Raw genomic sequence first — 25,105 nt, forward strand, 5'->3', positions numbered from 1 at the left:
TGAATATTTACATAATACTAACAATAACTATATTTTCGAAATATTCTCCCGCTATTGTTCGATTACCCTCACTTCCGCTAATTTAGGACCTATTTTGTTGCGGTAATTTCTGAAGCTTTTGCTACTCTATCCACCTCTTGCATAATCATCGGTAGGACGCGTATAATCGATATGACATATGTTGTATTAAGTTTTCGTGTTTCCTTCCAAATGTGCGATAACGTGTCGTGTCACGTTTGTAACGTGCGATGTATGATGCAATAAGAGGGGAAAACGTCAATCGGTTTTCTCGTATCTTTATCGTGTGCACACACGTATGTGTCCATAGTCTGTTCCGCGAAAGTAGCGGTATGAAGACGGACAGGTCCTATTGGTTTAAATCCGATCAACCATGTATGTATTTCGTTTGAAACGTGGCGAAACGAACGTCTGCAACGCCCTCCCAGTCGTATTTTCAATGCAGTCACCTTGAGGTTTATTATTAGGTATCAATTTCCGTGTTTCGACGTTGCGGATTTTTGCTGCGTCAATATTTAGATAAAGGCAAAAAGCCTCTTGAAATGGTTACATATGTTATTCGTAAAACTATTTTTCAAATGGTATAGTTTATTAGAATATTCTGATTCCTTTTTTCAGGTGATAAATTTCGTTTGGTTCTTGCAACGACCTTGAGGGAGGACGGTTATCCCGATGGAGGGGAGTGGAATGCGACGGAACAGGAAGGCGGCTCCAGAGCAGATAGTTTTGAATACGTGATGTCCGGTATGGTTTATCGAATCGAAGGTGACGAGGCAAGCAACGAACCTAGCAGTAGACTGTAAGTGATTTTTTACATTTGGCTTTTTACAGTAAAATCATGGTGGATCTTTTAGCAGAATAAAATGTCAAACATTTTGAAACGTTAGATTTTTAAATGTCAGAAGAATGGACTGAGAATTTTTTCTTCACATATTTCTCCAGATAGTAGTAGATATATATATTCCATTATCTTAGACATAAAAAAGTAATAAAATTGTATTTAACATTAGAACCGAGTATCTAGAAACTACCTATGTTTTTATACTATCTATTGAAATATAACACCCATTTCGGATCATGTAGAGGTGAGAGATGTATTTTAATAAAAAATGTTAAATTGGAAATTTCAAAAATTTTCGAAAAAACCATACAAAAAGATTGCGAAAAAAATAGATATATCTGAAACACGTCACGTCTGTATCACTATTTTATTCTGTTACGATCCACCGTAATCGTTTGGCGTATCGTGCGTGCACGCACGCAACGTCACATTGTGACGTCATTCACACGCGTCGACGACGTGCGTAAACGCGCCCTCTTTCTACTGTGATCTCTGATTGGCTCGCTTCCAGTGCTCAATGAAGTTCCGTGAGAGTTTTAATAACCTTCAAAAAGAATCCATTAAGTGTTCTTCGGTAGTACGAAAAATGAAAAGAAATAAACGCATTAACATTTGTGTGGTGTTAAACAATTAATTTATTTCTTAACCAATTTGCGTAATATATACTAACGTATGATAAAAATGTAAACGCTACCGACGTTAGTAGCTTGGTAAAAAATTCTATAATAAATATGATCTTGCGATAATGAAAATATATGTTTCTTGGAATTTTGTGAATATAACTTTCAAATTAGATTTATATAAATTATATGGTTAACTTTCTAGTTATATTTTATGAATAACAAAAACTCCCAGTGATTAGTTAGAATAGGACGAAGTTATTCTATCGGAAAAGACCCCGTGATAACTCTGTTTTGAACGACTTATCGTTTAACCTTGAAACTCGACTACCGTCACGTACAGTGTATATAGCAGAAGCCGCTTTGATGTCTGATCGTTGCCGGTCTCGTCGTAAACTGCGCGCGCGAACTCTATCCGGCTTTGTGTACACGTTTGAATTCGCATATAGCGCCGAAGATAGGAGAACACAGCGTGGCCGACGCTCGATAAGATAAGTAAACTCGGTGCTATACGTAAAGGGATTTTAAATTGTTCGTAGAGCTTATGTAATTGTTTTGTTTCACTAATTATACATGTATATTATATTTATTCCGGATCCTGTACTTTTCCATTCCCATTATTTACGTTACTTTTTCTTATACTTTGTTTTAAAGATTAATTATCAGACAAAAAAAACAAAATGAATAATTGTCAGTTATGTGTACATACATATATTAAGGTAGAGTGATCGATCATCTTGAGTTTGAATACTAAGTTTTTCTTCTTCAGTGGTACCTTAGTATAAGTTGACCATTATGCGACAGTTCACAGTTCACTAAACATTAAAAAAAAATTTACTTCCAGTCGATATGAATAATGTCATATTCAGTTCTCAGTCTTGTTATGATTCGTAGTTCATTGGTTTTCTTGCTTTCTTCACATACATGTTTCCATTAGCTTTTTATTACCAGATTTTATCATGTTTGATAACTATTTTCGAATCTTCCGGGACTTTTAGAAATTCAATTATTGAACGGCATGTGTGTCTCACGTTACATCAGATATGTAGTTTTTCATATCTTTAATGAAACTATTCAAGGAGAAATAAAGTTTATGAAACAAGGAAATTATTCACCAGCAAAATGGTAAATTTTAATATCTAAACGTTGGATTAATAATGAATGCGGCAATAACATTGAATCAATAATCAATGAAAGCGCAATGAGGGTCCTCAGGGTCCCTCTTTTTAAAAGCCATCAACCAAAGAAGAACCGTGGAAAGACCTGATTATCATCCAATCCGTTCGGTCGGTAAAAGCGAAACGGAAATGGTGAACGGGCTCTCGGAGAACAGGGAGCCACTCTGCGTTCACTCGGTGGGTAATGAAGCGAGTGAACACAGCTGGTGGTATCTCAGTTTTCTGAGGGCGTTAGCAGCCCATTGAGTTACCTGCAGGTCCTCTATAATGATTTTATGAAGGGACAATAAAGTGAAATAACAATAAAAACGATCATAAAATTGTACTTTAACTGGAAAACATCAGATACAAAGTCTGCATTGATATTTATGGGATCTTATAATAACGCACTCAACAATTTATGGATTGAAAGTCATAAAGACTGTCATAACCAAAGAATATTTGCTACTACGGATTATGAAAGCTGTTTAAATATTTACACTGTCAATCAGATTCTATATCGATATCAGCTATGCATAGATAACGAAAGTTAAGAATTACTCAGGTGCTTAATGACACGATTGGCTCCAAGTTCAGCAATTTAACACGGTTTATTGTGGTGTGCCTCTACTAATATCGCGAGTCCACCAAATAGGGGCGTGACAGATGAGAAATGAATTATTGATCCTCTGGCAAGCTCTGGCTGATCCTCTGGCAAGCCGAACAATGCGCAAGTACGCATGTCATCATAATAGTGAAGCATCTCTGAAGATAAAGTCTTCAATGAATTTCTTTGTAGTTGAACCATCTTTCAACTTATTTATTCAAAAGGTATTTCCTAAATTAAATATCTACAAAATAGAAACGTTATGAAGGTTCCTATATTCAAATGAAAATAACGATTCCGTTAGTGGGCTGGTAATATCGAAAAGACTTTTGGATGTTATTAATGCAAACAGGGAACGCGTATGCGCAATGCGCATGCGTGGTCGCCATAAATCGTATATTTGAATTGGTTCAGGGCGCGCGACGCGCTAGGATGCGCACAAGGTCGACTGTGCTGTCAAAATCAGCTGACGCTCTGGTGACCAATCAGCTGATTCTCAACTTCTCAGCAGAAGACTTCCCTCCTAGTTGCGAATTCTTAGAGGGCGCTAAGTTCCATTATGTGTTTCATTAGTCTCTCATTTGAAGATCTATACGCCGCTGTCTTATAAATTAATTTCCTTTTAATGGAACCAATTTAATTATTCATCCATTTGTTGATTATTAAGAAGATCTAAATTTGAAAGAACATTTTCTAAATTTCAAGTTGTTTTCAAGTAACCTAACCCCAATTATAATTAAAGGAATTTACTTTGTAGTAGTAATTTAAATAAATCAAGTACTTTTACAGACATACTGGTATTCGTACTAATAAACTTTTACATTTTTATATATGAATTATATTTTATCTTCTTTCTATTCCAATAAATATAATGTAAATGTTAGAGTTAATTTATTGCTGCAAACTCTTCAGTTGAAGATTTCTTTCGAACTGAAATTCAGTGCGTAATTTGGTTAGGAAGCAAAGAATCAGATAGAACAATGTAGTAAAATGCGTAGTGAAGTTTCTTACGAGAAGCTAACATGATTAGAAGCCGCACTTGATGTGTTCATTAGATCATTGCAGCGTTAATGCTTGGCGTGACATCATCGCTGCCATTATAATGATTAAACGTCCCCAGTGAAAACAATTTAATTTCTACTTATTGCGTATTTGTATATATTTAGGATGACTTAATATTTAATCAAAAATATGAATGATTCTAAACAATTGTCATTCTTTTGTAGAATAGCAACTTTGATGCGAAAAATACCATTCAATGCGCGCATAAATTAATCTTTATCTCCCTAACGCGACGTTGGAAAACGCAGGCTCAAAATAATATAACATAGACAGTGTGTATTATCGTAGTTTCTGTTATCTGCAGTGTAAGCAGCAGTGCTCAAATATAGACATTCACTATTTCGTTAATTATATCACGATAGTATAAATGGAATAATCGAATCACGTTATTCCGATTAAATCTTAATGAATTCTCAATTCCTCTCTCTGTGATCCGCTTACGACGATCCCCTGAAATGGATTGCGTTAGTCTAGTAACAATTGTTTTTATATCAATCGTAAATCAGGATTTCCTAACATTAAAACAACATTATGTAGAGATATTCGCTATTACATTGATACCTCAATGGAAGATATTTATGCAAATTTGGAGATAGGATTTAGATGAAAATTTGTTTCGTCTTTAATGGATGTTTTGTACATTTTACATAATATGTGTACTTTGAACATTTGTTCTATAAATACGTGAATATTCGTAATCTACTCGAAATTGAAATCTGACATGAAATTGACATTTATCAGCATTTAGAAATAGAGTTTTCTAATAATATTTTCTAATCAAATTGCAATTCCTTTACCATTACAAATATGTCCAAGGAAATTTATTCTAAAAATTTGTTAGACTTGTGTTAAACACTCGTAGGCATTGACAAACAAGATCAAAATTATTACACGCGTAGGCGAATAGCTTTAGATTCAAGGTCCCTGCACCTAAAAGGTTTTAATGCGTTCTATACATCTTACTGCAGCATTCTAGTCTGTATTTATAAATAACTTCATCACACTTCAACTTCACAATATGTCTGTTATTCCATAAAGATATCAAATTGATCAAAAGAATATACTTGAAACTGGAATAAAAATTGAAGATATTGTAATGGGATCATAAAAGCGAACAGATTGGATTAAAGTTTGCATGTTTTAAAATTCGAATACAGTAATTTGAGATATATAGGGGGAGATAAGAACTTTTGTCAGAATATTTAACAAAGAATGTTATAATGTACAATTTGGACGTTAAAACATTTTTGCTAATATTTATTGAAATATAATTTCCACTCAGAGTCTCAGGAACCTAAGTTGAACAGTCGGCTTAATTTATAACTCTATATATCTCTTTCGCCAATTATACAACAGAAGACCCTTTTTTACCATCAGAGTGTCTAGCAAGTTGTTCAGTGTAAGGGAGCCCAGAATGAAAAAGCGACCGTGTTCGAACTCGTCCTGACGTTGTAAATATATCCGTGCAACTTGGTGGAAAATTTAACCGCCACGTCACTCGACTTTGCGTTCCTAGAAAACTCGTGCGAGCACAGCAAAGAGGGAGAGCGACGAGCACGTAAAACCATCGCGTTACCGCTTGCAACAAAGGGTCGTCTAGGTGGCGCTAGGAGCAAGGGGAGTAGGGTTATGTAAGACTTAGGCTGCGACGACAGCGAGCATTGCAGCATCGCGTTTTTGGCAGGGAGGTACGTTTTCATTCCGTCCTCTAATGAGCACGCTCCTTTCTAGCGTGTCATCGATGATGGTGCAAATGTGTATAAGAATTCATTAGATACATGACGAGTTAAATAGTAGTATTAATAGTTGTTCTATAGTTACAATAAAATCCGAAATTTTGTGGAATAATGGAAGTAGGATGCAACAATTTCTAATAATCAAATCTTAAATTTAGTAGAATAATAAGAAAGGATGCAATCATCTCTAAAGGTGGAGTCCTAATTTTAGAAAAATAATGAACAGAGGAAGTCAGTGAAATCGAATGGAAAAGCTTTTTTGGGAAATGATTGAAATATAAAGGAGATAATTAATGGTAAAATTATTATTCCTGAATAATGCTTCATTATATATTATTTATTTTTTAAGGAAGTTAGGTGTTGCAAGGTTTGAAACTTTTGGTCAATGGTTATTTTGCATTTAAAACACTGTTAAAACGATGAAAATAGAGGTGCCTACAACGTGCCAGTATGCCGTACGTCACTGGTCAGCTCGTAGCCTTGTACTTTAGAGGCTCTATGTACTCATTGTATATAGACTATCCGGAAGAGCGGAAGGAGGAAGGGAATGCACCGTCACGTAATGCAAGCATTATGCAATCCTGTCCCGACTATTTAACAACAGCTGATCACACTTTTAGCTTGTGCAATTTTTCACAACTACCGTGTACGAAACATACGTTCTTGTTTAATATACATTCCCAGAAACATCCTTTTATTTGTATAACAAAATATACAGTCGTCAAAACTGTTGACCTATCATATGTTTTATTATTTTAACATTGCCATGAAACAATATCAAGCAATGACAAATAGAACACGAATTCCTACAAATCTTTGCATCTTCAAAAAGATTAAATTCATCCCAATGACACTATCATTTATTACTTCAATCTCCTTTCAAAATTTCTCCTTCCAAGCTCAATTTATCTCACTTTATGCGTCCTTTCTGACCCTCGATCTATCATTTTTCGTTCTAAATTCGTGGTATTCATAAATTCGGTCGGTCTGAAGCCTTGGACCAGTCGCTCGGTCCCGTTGTTAATGTTATTGTCTCATTTAGGAAACTCCCGACGGTGTGTTGAGAGTTATTTTACAGCTACAGAGTGATAAATACAGAGAAACAGTCACGTACAAGTTGGAGTTACTCGTTGACGTCAGGTCGTGAACGCAGAAGGGGACTCAGTGGTTCCAGTTATTCGATTATGTTACATTAATCCACGTATCCCGAGCAGTACGATTCTAGCTGCATTGCTGCAGTTCCATATACCTCGTTAGACCCTCTAATTCCACCATAGATGAATACATCCACCTAAACTCACCATAAACTTTGTTACAAGGTATTAGATTCCTTGTAATTGACGGAAAGAATAGTAGATTATTCCAAAACACTTACGTAAACATTTGAGTTAATTACTAAGGTGAGATTCATTAGATCTTGGCTATTTTTGCTTTCGTGATAATTTATAAAATATCAAGAACTGTGGGATGCTTTGTATATCAGTATTCGCGTAGTCTTCTCATAAATAATGTTACAAAATGTTAAGCGTCCTCTGAATATAAAGAATTAGTATCAGTATCTTGAATCGACAACCCTTTACAAACTTTTATACAAAACATTCAAATTAATTGGCAAGTAGAAGTCTTTTGCAAGTAGAAGTACTGCCTGGTCATAGTATCAAACGAGAATGGTCTGGTCCGAGGCAGAATTATTATTTCGATATAATCGACCCGCCGTTTTTCGTTCAAACGATCTAGGTCAACTGTCGTCGATGATATCGGCGCCTCTCAAATCTCTTCCTCTCTTTGAATGTGCAAATACGCACAGTGATTCATATGTTTTCATAGATACGTTCATACGTCAAGATAGCGGATGTTATTTGCTCTTTCTCCTAATATTTTCGCACAGGCGATGATGGTACATGACCATTGTTGGCCAAGTAGATCGTTTGTCTTTGCTCGAGAATGAGACGCGTCTTGTATCTGCGAAACAAAAATTCCCTATGTGTATTGTTCTGTCAAAATGACTTTACCCTAACTATGTATCATACGTACACGGTGGAGAAAATTATTTGGAAGAAATTAGTTCAATTTAAATACATCATATCTTTTTATTAAACCTATTAAATTAATTTATGCCAAACAAGATTAAATTACTTTACTTTGGATATCATGTAATTTATATAATATTTATAAATATTTTGCATATCTGTGCACTTCTAAATTTTCCAAAATCGTAGGAACATCCACAGTTCATATATCAAATATATCTTTTAATACCTTTTACTCTTTCATACTAAAAGTCTTTCATCGTATTACATTCGCTGTATTGATCAAACTGAAACAAGGTTTCACACGATTACTATTATCTATTACTCATGAAGACTCATATTCTTTTATCATTCCCCTTATTCTACATACAACCAACTTAGACGAAAAAAGAAGACAATCTTCCCAGTAATAGCATGAATTATTTTAAGCCAGCTCCAACAAATTGGCACCAAGAGAAATGTGTCCTTGCTTCCTGCACCGCCCGTATGTTCCTTATGTTTCATCAACCCGCCTCATGACCTTTATCATTCTGAATTATATCCTCTATTCATTCCCAACAGAACAGCATCCGAGAGCAACGTTATATTATTTATTGCCACGATTTACGATGAATTCATACCTGCGCGTTTTCACTCGATTCATCCGATTCCTAGACAGTATAATGGCACATTCGTTCAGCGCTTTCAGAGTTCTGAGTTCTTTCATGCATTGATAAGCTAGCGGCGCGTAATGCATAATTCACGAATCGAGCCCACGATATCACAATTTTCCAGCGAGCAGGTTCCTTTTTGTAAATAATGCGTGCGCCGACTTCCGTTCCAAAGCCGATATATCCACCAGGTACACGCACACATGCACTTATATCTCTATCTTCTCTCTTTTCCTCTCTGTGGCCAGTCGTGCTCCCGGACACGAGCCCCAGGCTCTCCGGTTCCCAGGGGTGACCCAGTTTCGCTTATCCCCTCACGGTCGTTTCGCACTCGCCTGGCGAACCTCCACTATCTACGGCGCTTGTGTACACCTAAGCAAATTCGCCGGCCTTCCTGGATACGGCTTAATCCCAGCCCCGTTTCTCGTTACACTTTTTTTTCTATCAATTTTCTTCTTATGGAAGTTTCTTCGTGTTTGTTTCATAGCTTTATAGTTTGATTTATCATTAAGCTTTCGCCGATGGTGTATTGGATACCGTTTTTGTTAGATTACGTTACGAATTGCATGAGGCGAGGGAAAGAGAGGATCGTGCGAGAACAACACAATTTTCGTGTTAAGATAGAACCGAAGTAGAGATTTGTTTCAGTTACGAAATATTATAACAAGTACTCTATTTTTTTTTTATATTTTATACGTATGTATATTACATTTCTTCTATTTTGTGTTTATTCGCGTTCCATAAATTTCCATAAATGTATAAAAATCCGCAGTCTGTTTATGAAGTTCAAATTTAGTTTGTTTGAAATTCAGGAAAATTTAATCTGTTCCTCGTTTTTTAAAGAGTATGGCAGTATGACCCGCGGATAGTCGCATATAGCAACTCGACTACTTGTTGAGTCTGACCCTGATCGGACAAATCTACTTATCCTGCGCCACAGAAAAAGCACAAAAGATTTATCGATAAACGGTAATCCGGTTTTCTCAGTACATTCAGTAACCTCAGTCAGCTTCATTGCATGATTAAATCTAACTTCTCTGATTCATTTTTCCGTCTTACAGCTTGCTTTCCAATTTCTTGGCTGTTACGCTTTCACTCGCGATTAAGGTTAAAAATAATCAAACTTTGTAGTCACTTTTCCTCTCTGTTTTCTTCTTCTTTTTGACTTTCATTTACTTCCCTTGTTCTCCAATTTTTTAACTATTACACCTCGACTCGCCGTTACAATTCAAAATATAATCAAACTTTGCAGTCACTTTTCCTCATTATTTTCTTCTTCTTCTTCCCGACTCTCGTTTATTCTCCCATTTTCTATTAATTATCCTTCAACTAACAAATAATACTTAACTTACAGAACCAAAGTCTCCAAACTTTCTCTCTCTGTTGCCATTATTGACTTTATTTTCCGATTTGTTCCATGCGTATCCTACGCACTGTCGTACTACGCGTTCTCCCCATATTGCGCATGTTTCTGCTGCTTATGGAGGCTGTACACGTGTCCGTCGTGGCTCTCTGTCCCTCGAACGATTTGTAGGTGGTTCACGGGCTCGTACGCGTGTACCCTCGCCAGGAACTCTCCTGGGAAAAGGTCAGACAGTCAGAGGCCAACCTACGAAGTGGAATTAGGTCAACCCCTAACGGCCGCTCGTGCATGAATTCCTCACTTCCCTGTCTCTCTCTCCCTCTCTCTCTCTCTTTCTCTCTCGGGATATGGGGAAAAGTAGAATTCACCTTGTTGCGCCTGTCGTACTTTCAGAAATCACCCACGTAGGAGCAGTTGATACTTACCCATCAAGAAATAGGTTACGTGGTTTAGAGATGAAGAAATAACTTATGCAAAGGAAAAATGTATCGGTTAGATTATTTGCTTCGAAAGTAATGTACACCGATGGCTATAAATATTAGGTGCTTACTGGCTATATTGGAGAAATATAACAAATTTCATTTTATTTAGTGTTTTATATTATGTTAGAAGAATCTGTGCAATTGTAGAAAATTTAAGGATGTAAATGTACAAAAATGTATAAAATATCTAAAGCAAAGCATATATATTTGCTATGATGTTCAATGGACGAAACAAATCTCTATGTTGCTTTTATTTTGATTGTAGCTGTAAAAATGTGAAATATGAAATGAAATATGATACGAAGCAAGTGACAGATTTATTTTAAAATAGGTAGGATTAGAAGCAGGAAAAACCTTTCAGTTTGTATTGAATATCATTAATTACAAGACTTGTGACATTGCAAAGATGCTTGTATTTCAAAAGAAATGTAAAGAACGAGCGAAGATCTCTTAGTCTTATAGGTTAGTTTAACAAAATTCCAATTAAAAAAACAGGTTATGTAAACAATTTTTAGTTTTTTATCAATTTTCCAACTTGAGGAGAAGGTTCGTAAAAATTTATGAGTTTCTTATAAATGTATCTTGCATATTCATTTTTCTATCTCTTAAACGGACATTGAATATTCGTGTTCTACATTTACTAGAAAGAATAAACGATATTGAAGGCTGATGGAAGACGGTTAGCCCGAATGGAAAACGGTAACGCTGCTGATAAGTCGCGAACAATTTTGTCGATATTTTATCAATTATTCAAGCGAGCAGTTCATAACCGGACGAGATATCCTTGGCCCTATTTGCTACTGAGCAAACTATGATGCCCTTAATATGCTCGAAGGTTAAGCCTTGTTGATATAAAGACATCCCTGCTGCGCGCAAGAAACGAAAGCTGATTATCACTTGATCGATACCAGAGAATGTCTTCGTTTCTTCCTTCTAAATCCCAATACTTCCTTGGAAATAATTATAACCGAAGAAAATTAAATTTAAGAAACCTTGAACAGAATTTTTGTCGAAGGTTCTTCAGTTCTGATATTTCAAACTTTTATATGAGGGATCTTCCTCTACATTTAGTAGATAATTTCTTCGCTTCTTCCATCTGAATTCCAGTGCCTTCTACAAAACTATCGCAAGCGAAGAAAATTAAATTTCAGAAGGTTTCAGCAGAATTTTCTTAAAAATACACTAATTCTGATATTCCAGATATTTACACAAGCGATCTTCTTTCTTCGAATATACTTTTCATACGATGTCTTGCACTTCTTTCTCACGAACTGATTCAAATTATTATAATTGAAGGAAGTTAAATTCAATAAACTTTCGACAGTGTTTTCTCGAAGACTACGTAATTTCGATACTTCAGAAATTTACATAAATAATCTTCTTCCCTCTTCTGTATACCTCAACATAAAGACTTCCTAACGAACGTCTTTTATAAACACTTTTTATCTTCATCTTGGCGAATCCAATTTAGTGGGTGTAACAGGAAAGGAAGAATACTTAAATACATTTTGTCGAGATCCAATCTACTTTTCTTCGAATAAATATATCGAGATAAGAGATGAGGAAAAAGCAAGATTTCCCTTGGATATTGAATAAACTTGAATGGGAAGAAACAGGGTGTTTCGTTGAGAGAAGATACAAGAGGGTTGAAATTCGAGACTTGAAAGCGGAAACGTTCGAAGGACCGAAGTCTTCCGTTCTGCTATTGTCTGGAAGGTACTATTCCACCCCTGTGTGTCCTCTCTTCGTCACTTTCGGGCGAAATTACAAAAGGAAGGAGACAGGAATGCGATAGAGATGGAATCACTATCGTCGTTCTTCATTGTAACGTGATCGTGATAAAAATCGTAGAGCAGATGAACAAAATTATTTATGAAAAAGGAAAGAATAAGAGACCTCTAAATAAAGATAGCGAAAAACCAAGCATTTGTGGTATATTTTTTGAAATATAAATAATCGTTATAAGTTTAAAGAAATAAATTTTTACTTCTGGTTCTGTTTCTATTATTATTATTTATATTAATGTTGTTGTTGTTGTTGTTATTATTACGATATTTATAATTATTGCAATTGCTAATATTTTTATGGAGCTTTGCATATTTTATATATTTTTGAAGATTATATGCATTCTGCGAATTCGTACACTTTTAACTATTCCATAAATGGACAAAGTTTTACACTTTATTATAATTGTCTCGTTTCGATAATAAACTTTCGCGGGAAGTGTAGAACAACTGGGGAAAATTTTGTAGTTAATTTTTCGCTTCTACTCTTTACATTCAATTCGAGTCTGCACGGATATTTTTAATACCTCTCTTTTATCCGTGCATTCTTTGACCCTAAAAAAGAGAAAAGATACGCATACAATTTTTTATACGTTCACGTGACTGAGATAAAATTGTTCTTCAATGTACGTTTTACGATGTAGGAATATTCTTTAAAGATCTTGCAGTAATAATAAAAGGTACCTGATGGAAAGAATATGGCGGCGATCTATTTTTCCCTGCCCGTAAAAGCAATATGTGTGTCCTACAATTTCCAAGAACTCATAAACGGCAATCAGATTGTATCTCGTGAAATTAAGGTCAAGTTAAGCAAAGCATTATAGGATCTCTCTCAAGCCCTTGCCACTTCCTGGATGGGGGTTGAAACAGGCCTGTTAGTCGGCTGCCAATCGCAGCCCGGCCGCTCGATCCAATTATTCGACCTGTCTGTTGTACTCGAGAGAATGCTGAGTTACTCTCGCGCATATTCTCTGCTCAAAGTGTGTCCAAAATTGTATGGAAATGTTTCTTGAACGATAAAACTGAATTAGAATCGAAATTAAGTAAATTTGTGATATATAAAATATAGAATTTCATAAATGATAGTATCACGAACGATATACAGTATCTACATTTGCATCACATTTTATTTATTATATCATTTACATAGTAATTAACTACTAGGTATTAAGTATATTAAATTTCGTATTTTTTAGTATTAGTTTCATATGATTATAAAGTTTCATATCATAAAAGTGAAACATGGAACCTGATAAAAAAGAAAACATCTTTCATTAGTAAGTATAAATATCTGCAAATACTTTTTGTAACCTCTATTATCATTCTTCATATCTCTTGAAAAACACGATGATTCAACCTCGTCGCAAATAGAATGTTATCCAAACAATTCCGACACCCGTTAGACAACGCAATGGTGCACGTTCGGAATATGGGTCATTTAAATTGATCGCGAAATTTCAAGTCCTATAAAATTTCCTCTGTCGATTGGATATCACCGGTGGTGTGACGCCATTGGTTCCAACTTGGTGTTTCCCCCACCATCTTAGCTCTTAACTCTGTAAACGAACAACCGACGGTTTCGGTTTCGGTTTCATTGTATTTCGTTGCGCACTACAATGTCTTCTTTCCTCTACTTCATTTGCTTTTTCGCGGTGCATGTTTCTCTGTTGCATGTTATTGTTTTTTTTCCTTGTTTCCCTCTCTCTTTCCTACGTCGATCCCTCCACGCTCGGGCGCATTTATCGTGCCTGCTGAAGCCATGACATTGAGACGCCGAGCGTGTAACAGTTCCGGACTTTCGTAGCTAGAATAATCGAGTCTGTGCGACAGCGGCGACGTCGATCACTCCCGTATTCCCGGGGCCACGTGTTGCTTCGACTCGATTCGTGCCCCTTCGTGCATCTCCGGCTCGCCCGATTTCTAAGTAGAAAAGTTCGATTCGTGGTCAGACAGGGCGACGCGGCCTTCGAGACGCATTGCGGTCTCTCCCAGCTTTGCGATTTTTTTAGATTCATCCTTTTTTCTACCCCCTCCAGCGTCTCGAGGCCCTGGGGATAATTTTATTATTGTTTACCAAGCCTCACTCTGCATTCATACCAGCGTAAACCGTCCTCTTGTCTCCGCTAATTGACAATCAAACCGTCATTGCACGGTTCCGTCGATCTCAATCGTGGTCTTGAATTATAATCCAATTGGAATTCGACTGGTTCAGACATAACTGCGCATGCTTGGACTTGTGTACGAGGACGGTGACTAGTTTGATAGCCATCTTGAATTCCTTTTTAATGGGTTTAATAACTTATTTTTTGTTATGTTATGTTATGTTATGTTATATATTGTATGTTTTTAGTTATTAGAGGTTAAAAGGAAGTATTTTAATATGAAATAGTCGAAGACAAGGATAATCCGGTAGATTAAAAAATATAAAATAGGTGATAAAGCCACGGTGTTTTATGAGAAATGAACATTAGTTTAGCTGTTATGTTAACTTAACTCAATTGATATTAGTCTGTATAATTCTTTAACGTTATTTATATATTTTGAATATTCGAAACACTTTCTAGTTAGTTGTACTAGTACATATAACTTAATTCTTCTTAATGTTAATTTTGAACCTGAGCACCTATTAACGAAAGCCAACTGCGCAATTCAAACTTGTCTCCGAGCCAAAATTCGAATCGACTGCGCTGCCTATGAAACAATGCTCGCTTTTACAAATCCAAACTGGAACTCAGGTTTCGGTAGAGCGTGGAACGGAATAATCATCAGTTTACGCGTTTCTCCGTATAATCGATGATCATCTTATGTAATCGGTAATAACGTGAGACTCCTTATGCATCGTCGAATCGTATTAAACTCCCTGGCATCTGACCTCTCTTCCGTGGCAATCGCTTTGCGTTGGTCCTTCCTAATCAACCTATTAATATCACAGTATGGCTGGCTTCGACAACACGCGTCGAAGGCAATCGATTGTCCCGATAATATAGATTGCGCACGGTGATTGGCAGTGTCTAATTTTGGACTTGCGACATACGAGCTCACCAGAGTCTTTGTACCGTACAAAACAACGTGGGTGTACTCGAAAACCTATGGTTTACGTGTGTAATTTCGATTCGCCCTTTGTGGATTAAATCGAGGTTCGTTGACTAGCAGGAAATTGATACCTAACGAGGATATTAATTTAGAACCTCTGTATACATTGTTAATGTTTCCTATCCTTCGTTTTTCTCCTTTGTTCCTCTTCTTTTTTTACCCTTATTGATTGTATTGTATCCGATTCAATTCTACAATTTGTAAAATGAATCTTATTTTCTAACAAGAAAAATGAAAGTTACAATAATACGATAGCTTTGATACGTATCAATGATACAATGATAAGGCAACTGGAATGAGACGCTACAAATGGCTTTGTTAAAATTATTATATAATGCATATAATTAAGTCTATAACTAAAAATGTGGTTTAAATTATATCACGTTAAAGATAAGAAAAATATGATATTTAGTCGTGGTGAAGATAATGGAGTCTCAGTGCCAGATTCAAATCTAAATTATGTACATTGAAATAATAAAAATTGGATAATTACGTTCTAAAATAATTGAAATCCTATATCATATTGCCAAATAATTATTAATAATTAGAAACTCTGACAGTAAAATTCTAAAATTTAAATTAATACACTTTATATCCATCTCTACTTTCCCTAGTCCCTGTAGTAAAATTACTTTTAATCCTGCAAAAAGGCTCAATTTCCAAATCTGTCGACCAAATTGTTTTGCATGTAAAACCAGAGTACCCCAGAGAAGGCAACGCGTACGAGTCATCCACTATTGCACGTACGTCGAAAATTCCTAATCATTGAGGACTTACATAATCGCGGAACGAGCGCGCGCGCCGCGTTGAATTTAGTCGACAGTGGCGGCCATATTGGTGTCTGTCACTGCGCGGCTGTGCCGAGAGTGGAAGGGACCGTCCCCGGTCCTCTCTCTCTCTCTCGATGGTAATCGACTCTCGACGATGCATACTGGGTATTGGGTGGGTGGGTGGTGTTACAGGGTCGACGGTGGATGTTGTGCGGGGTAGGCGACGTGAGCGCGCGGGTGTAGAGGGGAATGAGAAAGAAGAGGTAGAGAAGGTGCCTCCTAGTGACCCCCTCTCCAGTCAACTACAGGCGAGTTGTAGAGCGTTCGAGAGCGTGTTGGAGGAGGTAAATGAGAGTGAGAGAGTAGGTCTGGGTGCTCGTGGAGAGGAACGAAGGATAAAGAAAGAGAGGGTTAGCGGGCTGGGAGGGACAGGAGGAGAGGTGGCGCGACAGGGACAAACGGGCCACGACCGAGAAAACGACGCAGGAGCGCGCAGGTGCGCTTTCCTCGCGAGATACGTTGTTGTTTTACGAGACAACGAGAGAAGCCGACCGCGCGCGCGAGATACTTGAAGGCGCGTTTACATTGCGATCAGATTCAGCCTGTGGAACGACAGATTTTCCTTTACTTCCTTGTTATTCTTCGTTCGTTCGATTCCTTATTGTTTCCAACTTTATTTTTGTTATTGTCATTTTATTTCCTTTAGTTGACCGTTTCAATTTGATTTACGCGTTCTCTATTCTCTTGACTTATTGTACGTATTTCTTAACTGATGTTGGTGTCGTGCAGTGTATCGTAGACGTATTATTCCGAACGGTGGTGTGTCGATCGTTGTCGTTGTCATATCGCGGTGGTGTAGCGAGAGAGCGAGTTCGTGTTGCGATAGCGTGTCAGTTTTCGCGTTACGGTGCGTGTGCACCTCCCTTTAGTCCGGTTGTCGTCGTAGCCGCGGTGTGTTGCGTGTGCTTCCGCGTCGTTGTGGTCATCGTGACTGGTGTGTCCCGTGTGTCCCGTCGCCGAACCGCGCTGCGCCGCTAACCAGCAACGATGACGAAAGTGTGAACATACAGCGGGTAGAGTGGTGGTGAGAACGCAGTCTGTTTGTTGGCAGTGGAGGAGGTGTTCTAAGATTAAGTCGGCCCCAGGTTCCATCCACCTGGCAAGGGAGGCTGCTGTTTCTTCTTTATCTCATTTTCCCCCTCCTCCTTTCTTTTTCTTTTTGCACATTTGATTCTACCTCTGTTTCGGCACTTGGCAAAGCACGTTTCGCGTCCCCTTCACTTCTCCTTTCGTCCTTACGATCTTAAGGTCGCATTACTTCTCTCCGTTTCTTAATTTTGTCTCTTGGATCATTTAATTTTTCGCGTTATTGAGTAATAAGTATTTTGTAACAGAGAAAGATTATTCTTAGATTAAAAATTCGTATATATTGTATGTGATGACTCGAAATGGCAGCCTTGCTTGATCTTTTTTAATCGTTTGTGGTATTCGAACAGCACCGATTACGCAGGTAATTATCGACGAACGACCAACTGTGCCCAACTGACGTCACGCGTAATACATATGACATATGTGCCAAGTTAAATATATAGCTTTAGATTTACATATGTAATTGTAATTTATACCACACCATGCGGCTGAAATAACTTCTCTCCTGGATTCTCATGTCCACTACAGTCTATCAGCCGATAACATTGCATCTACTTGTTTGAATACTTGGGTAACTAGTATACATATTAATTAGCGTAATTGGATACGCACATCTATCCAGTAACATAAAAAACAGATAGTTTATGTTTTATAAACGCATAATGAATACACACGATTTATATTCTAAGTATTTAATGCTTACCTTCTAAGTGATATTTCTTGTTAATAACTGCATTAATTGTGCGCTACAAAATCTCGCTCGTCAATGAATCTTTTCAAGTCTCACGTAGTCGTAAAAATGTCAAAAAAAAAAAACCAATTACGACTGCGCCCTTGCATCATCGTCATCGCCTCGAGCATGAGAACTCCATTCATAATTGCTAATTAGCGATCGATAGTAGCTGCTTTTGATCAAAAGGGTGAGCCATACAGGGCGTTCCATTATCAGCGGAGTACACTTTCGAAGATAATGAGTTCAGAGTTACAGAATAATAGTTCTAATCCAATTTATCATTCTGTGAACAATCGCTTCGATCACATTTTTTTCATCTATTGAAATTTGAAGGATAAAATTCGAATGGCTTATATTTGTGCGATATCCTTTGCTCAAAATCAGTCGGCTGTTCAAGGCCACTGTTCCTTCTTCTATTCAACATGGCAGTCGTAACATCTACTTTTATACTTATATTATTTAAATTTGAATGTTTTATCTTTAGTAATTATGATACATACTTTTTAATAGCCATAACATGTCAATTCGTTGTAGATAAGTGATACAAGAATATTATACTCAGTTACTGATATGCGCTATAGAATATATTATGAACATTTTACGAATATCTTAAATCCATACGTGTATACATACAATATAATTTTATGAGTTATCACAAAACTATACTTATATTTCGTGGCTCTAATCAGGCATATCTTAATTATTCAAATTTATTACTGGAAACTGCGTATTTCCACTTATTACTTATCTCGCGATAATTTAACTGATAGCATAACACATGTTATAACTTAGCCGACAACGAGAAATATCAATCTTTCTTATGTTATATTATCAATCTAAAAAAGGGGGTTAAATAGAAAATCGATCTCATCTGGGAAATAGATCGGATTGATTCTTTTATCTAGACTTGCAGCAACAAATGAATCGTCCTGTATATGGTAGACGTCGATAAAAGTAAAAGCACACGTGTGCGAATAGCAGGTGGCGCGTGTGGTGGCTTTACTCTCTCTTCTTTCTTCTCTCTCTTTCTCTCTCTTCGCTCGTCCAGGATCGATGGAAATTCAGGGACGGTGGTGCGCCGCGCGCATTCAATAATTAGTGCTAATTATATTTCACGCGAAGGTCGCTCACGGAAACTACTAAAAGCAACGCCATTTGTTCAACGTATTCGATAGTCACATCCACCTTGAGAATCGATCGGATTCCCGATGCGCTGACCTATATCCATCCGCGTAACCCCCGGATATCCGTTGCAGCAAAACGGGGCTACTCCTTGGAGGCGTGAAAAAGGAAATGGAACGCGTCCTCTCGGGACCGATCGAACCCGAACTCTTTCTTCTATCGTCTTGAAAAAATAGACAAAGTTAACCCTTGCTGTTTAAACTTGAGTCTTTCGTGCTTAAGTTAGTTTGAGTTATATTTCATGTATTTTATTTTATATTGATATGAATATATTTATATTTATATCATTATAGATCTATTTACATTAAACAGATAGATATTCGCTATACGTGGTCGATAAGAGTTTAAACAGTTCGAATAGGTTAACAAAAATATTTCGAGCAAAAGCTCATTATTATCAAATGAAAAATTTACTGATGTAAAAAAAGCGTTGAACGTATCATTTTTCATAAAAGACAAGAGTCATTTTGTATCCTCTGAATGACACTATATACCTTTCTTATCAGATTCTTAAATTGCGTGATAGGCGATTTCACTGATACAATTGTAACAATTAAATGTATCTGATACTACAATAATATAATTTGTTTCTGCATAGTAGTGTCATTCAAAAACAAATTATATTACTACGGAATCGGATAAATACAATGATAACGTTATTACTGAATTCGCCTTCTAGCGTAACATAAGAACATGACATAACCTAAATATATATCACACACAAGACCCATATTTATAATTAAAGATACCGTTTTTATAGTAATGGCGAAAGGAATAGTATTAGTTATTGTTTACAAAAAGAATTCTAGTGATATTTTAAAACACAAAATTCCAAGAAACATGTAGAATAGTGAAATACGTCTGAAACAAGTTTCCAGAAACAATCTCGTTCGTGCTCAAGGAAAACCGTAGAAATATATCGGTTGCTTTAAAGCGAAGAATAATGAGAAATATTTGTTCCTCTGTTCTTTTTTGGATATTTTTGTTGAGAATTTTTTTGGCAATCGTAATTAGCTTTGCTGAACACTAAACTGCGGATTTTCATGCATTTATAAGAAAGTACAAAAATAATATATATAATATATCATAATATATAATAAAAAAAAGTATAAAACGTGTGTCAACATAATAATAGGAATGAAATATTCAAAGTAGAATATTTCTTATAAAAATATGAATTTATATAATTATTCTCAGTCTGTTAATAACCGATTAATCGTTAAATAGATTTGAATTAAATTAATAGAGCTAAAGGACCATATACAGAGCGTTTCAGTAATACAAGTGTACAGTTACTTCTAAGTTAGATATTAATGAAACAACCTGTATGAAAGATAACGAAACAGACCAATAAAACTTCATTCTTTTGTAATTTAATCATACGTGATAATGAATCGGATTCGATTTACGTACGTAAATAATTAAAACAGACATGTTTACCTCCGGGTCATATCTGTGAATAATTACATTCAAGTGTTTTCAAACGGATTCACATACAAAGTGGAATATAGTTATCGATAATACAAAGGCTCCGACATAATCGCTGTTATTGAAAATGAACTTCTACGCGAGATAGGTATAGAATTTTTTTTTATTCGACTAAATCTACTTCTGACAGATAGAGTATTGGGAACAATGTTATTCGATAAAGGTTACGTGTTCTTTTCCAATAAAATCGAATGTCTAATATCGATTCAGCCATTAACTTACGATTCCAAGTACATACATAAACTGTATCGAGAACTTTAACGACTATGCATTAAATATTCAATGACAAGCTGTGGTCGAGCGTATCGAGTCACGAAATTTAAAAAATATCGAACGATCGATTTACGGGTTGGTAAAGTAGTTGAAAAGATCTGCACGTTTATAAAAAAAAGTTCAAATTTAAAATAATATTAATTTAATTGTCTTTTACCATATAGCTTGAAATGACATAAAATTTAATTACTTTTTTCAAGATTAAAATAACATATGAGTTCTAAAATTCCCTCAATTGTTATATATAAGATGATCTGTTAAATATTCATTATTAAAGTAAACATACCATATCTACAATTTAAATACCACCTTAATATCTATATTATCATTGAAAACTTCGTTACAAAACATTATGTAATAGCCTAGTTTCGCAACAAAATTATCTCTAAAAAGCACCTAAGCGCGCGGTTATGCTTGAAAAAATATCGGTGACCTTCATGTGTGCTTGCCGCGCGAATTTCGCTAAGCAATCATACTTTATTTTTATCCTACCACCCTATATATTCGATCATATAACAATACAAATATTTCGACGTGTTATTCCATACGTAACACGTTTTAATACCATGTATATGTTGCTAAAGGTTATTTCCAATGATCGATGCATTTATAGTAGCAAGTGAGAGAATTAGAGTTAACCTATCTTCTCATTACGGACCCCATTTTTGGGATGGTTAGGATCCTCTTGCACAATAATTTACCAACTGCTACAGTAATATTGGTAGACTGATACGTTACAGATTACAGGTGAAAACAACTTGTAACAAATATATTATAATTTGTAATGAATATATAGAAATATATTATACATTTTCGGATAAGTTTCAAATATAACCAATATAATCACGCTATTCGTGTCTTGTTATAGTGCTCGCGAAATTTGAAAAAGTTTTGTATAACGAAAATAATAAGGCCATAAAAGTTTTCTGTAACAATTATTCAAATACTTTCATGTACCAGTGTCATAAAAATCCGCAGTCTACTAATAATATTAGCTTAGTTATGCAAGAGGGCCCTGGTCTCATCTTAACGCGTTAAGGTCGTCGAATAAAAAAGATAACGCCCCTAGACGATCTGAATGGTCCAAATAACCCTGGGCTTTTTCGCAACCCTAACACGCGATGCAATCATATGCTATCTTGATGCGTACACATGTAACGTGTCATATACACGTCTCTGTGTGTGCGCGCGCGTGTGTGTGTAGGATGGTCGTGTATCGAGTGTGCCACTTTTCTCTGTTCTCCTCCGGTTTCGAGGTTAGGTGGACACACATTTACGCCGTGGCCCAGCGCCACGCAGCTTGGCACAGCTTTTTCGGCCAGCATTGTGTAACACGTCTACCGCCAACTGCTCGTAAGGCGCCTTTACAAGCGTAATGTCATACCGTCGGCCTAGTCGCGACTAGTTCTTCTCACGATGTCCCAGACTGCGGACTTTTTTCCGATCCCGCCCGTGAACGCGACCGATTCGAGTCACTTTCAGTTCGATGCACAGTGCTTCTATACACAGACAGAGTGAGTGAGTGAATGAGTGAGTGTGTGTGTGTGTGTGTGTGTGAGAGAGAGAGAGAGAGAGAGAGAGAGTCCCTTTGATAGCAAAAATCGATTGGCTTTGTTCGGTTTTACTAGTAACACATAGTGGTTGCTCGTAACTCTTTTAAGGGCTCGTTAATTGGTGCATATAGTCGGGTCGCCCTTATGTGTTCTTCTATGTGATCTAATGTGATGTAATGGTATTTTTAAAGTGAGGTTGATTTGTATAGAGAGCAAGAGGTTTTTCATAGGTGAATGGTTTAAGTATACTACTGATCATAAGTATTAGGACACCTATTGTTGGTTACATTCATTGAAAAGTTATAAATTTTCTCACGATATAAGTTTACATTAAATTTTATCTCATATCGTAGTTCGTATTATAAGACATATATAGTGTGAATGAAGTAACAGATTCATAATAAAATATGTAACTAGAAAATTAAAGAAGTGGAAAACATTCTATTTATAGTAAACGTAAGCAGAGCCCTGTTGGACAGTAATTTATTAACTAATAACGTTGTAGGTTACACCTACCTTCATTATCAAATCTATTGCTATTATATGCAAGAAAATTTATTAATCTTGATATGTTATAACAATTTCTAATAATATTATCTCTATAATATTATTCTAACAATATCTCTAATAATACTAGCCCAATTGTGCAAAAGAGCCCAGGTGTCCTACTACTCATAACCAGCAATGTATGTATATAATTATTTGTTCCCTAGTGAGAAATCTGGTAATTGTATAATACCAGTTTGTATAGTAGCAAGCGTTGATTAAATCTGTGTTAATTAAATTAATTAAATAAGAATCCGCTTTTCTCAGTTGGAATGCAGTATGTGACTTATATATATGTATATATATCCGCAGAAGAGTCGGTAGAACAGGTCAGTGGATGATTCGTCGCGGGATCAACCGGTGACGCTCGCATCATTAAAACAACGTCACTGGTCAGGAGATCCATTCCGTCGCCTCTCTGCATTATGTCATTAGAGTGGAAGGCAGAATCGATCGTTAAGCTCGTTTAACGGCAAAGTGGTCCAATTACAACCACCACTGCTCTCTGTGGCTTTTACCTCGCTTGAAAACTACGTTGATCGTCCTTGGATTTTTCTCACGAGCGTTCGCCTCGTTTACTTGCCGCCCTCCATCTTCTTCGTTCGTTTCCTGTTTCATTTTTGCTTTCCCGATTTATCCGCATCGAGTTTCGATCAAAGCACGATTCGTAGAATCAATGTTTTTAACATCGTTTCCTTTTTCCAAGGTGAAATATAGATTAGGAATTATAGGGAATTAACCAGAGAATTAATTATTCTTCAAGACTTCCAAAGACCATTTGCCATCTGAGTTTCCTTAAGCTTAACCTTAGAATGAACCTTTTTAGTTTTCTTTTTGATAGTTTTCAACTGAATTATAGCAAATTCTCGCGTTAGAGAGTCTTCCTAAGTTTTAAAAGAAGTAAATAATTATAGAGTCATTAATCTTTGTCCCTTGGCACTATTCACCTCAATCGACGGCAGCACGCACGATAGAACAGCAGCAATTGCTTTTTACATGTTTTCTTCCATTTGTCTTCTATCTTCGTACGTCGCTAACACACATTAAAGGAGACTGATTCGGTGCGCGCATTGAGTCACTGGTTTCTGCTATAGTGCTCCCTAAATTGCCTTTCTTAAAACATCTCTTCTACAAACTAAAATATTCACTTATTCCAATAGAAATACAACTCTGTCATCTTTTTATGTTTTCCCATCTTCTTCTCCTTATTACAAAATGGAAAACACAGCAGAATAAAAAATTTAATTGTAACCAAAAAATAGTCAGATGAAACTCTAATAATATCATCTGTAAAAATCAAATTCTTAACAGATGAAATCTACCTTTCACAAATAACAACAAGAATGACTTTATTAATAGAATTTTAGTTTCCCACCAGCAGCCCATCCGCACCATCGCTATAAATAGCGGTTTGGTTAGTAAAGTATGTTAGCTTCGGTTGTTCCTTCTTCTAACGTGCTTTCTAACTCGTGTTACACAAATCCATGAAATCTTTGAAACCTCAGTCGCAACTACTATTGTTCTCTGTATTTTCCCTATCAACTGCAGACCAAAGGAACGATACAGTAGTTTCTAACGTTCTTTCATCAGAGCCTAAAAACATCGTTCTCCTCACAGATCGGTTCTAAGCAGAAGGAACCGATATATGCATGTGGATTGTATAACAGAGTCGAGATAGAGACGAGAATGTAGCGCCGTTTCTGCTTGCTGCTGCTGCTGCTCAACGGCTTACGGTCACATATCGTAGTTCACTGTGGCTGCTCGCTACAGCACCATGACTACTACTCTAGTCGTCAACTAGTCGTCGTGTGTGTCGTATATATTCTCTGTTCCTCTGTGTGTATGTGTGTGTATGTGCGTGCGTGCGCGCGCGTGTGGGTGTGCGTTTAACGTCGTGTCGTGTTTTTCGCGGAGAATCACGCGCGCGATCGTTTGGTTTTCCTATTGTACACCTGGGTCGTATACTTT

General features: G+C 36.5%; 1 protein-coding gene and 1 long non-coding RNA gene across 6 annotated transcripts in view; one reads left to right on the forward strand and one right to left on the reverse strand.

Moving 5' to 3' along the window:
• The window catches only part of Rpb8 (DNA-directed RNA polymerases I, II, and III subunit Rpb8), a 72,087-nt gene that overhangs the window by 36,627 nt on the left and 10,355 nt on the right, over positions 1-25,105 (forward strand). For all 5 annotated transcript variants that reach the window (XM_033339032.2, XM_076624113.1, XM_076624115.1 and 2 more), the window contains one exon: positions 637-817. In XM_033339032.2, coding sequence (XP_033194923.1) covers positions 637-817 — 181 coding nt within the window. The remainder of the gene's footprint in view (positions 1-636; positions 818-25,105) is intronic.
• LOC143303569 (uncharacterized) lies at positions 12,606-18,511 on the reverse strand. Its single transcript, XR_013060017.1, has 3 exons — positions 18,066-18,511; positions 13,035-17,976; positions 12,606-12,905 (listed from the first exon to the last, which is right to left on the reverse strand). It is a non-coding gene; the product is annotated as an uncharacterized LOC143303569 (long non-coding RNA).

This window comes from Bombus vancouverensis, chromosome 14 (genome assembly GCF_051014615.1).
Source record: "Bombus vancouverensis nearcticus chromosome 14, iyBomVanc1_principal, whole genome shotgun sequence".
In the NCBI taxonomy this organism is placed as follows: Eukaryota; Metazoa; Arthropoda; class Insecta; order Hymenoptera; family Apidae; genus Bombus; species Bombus vancouverensis.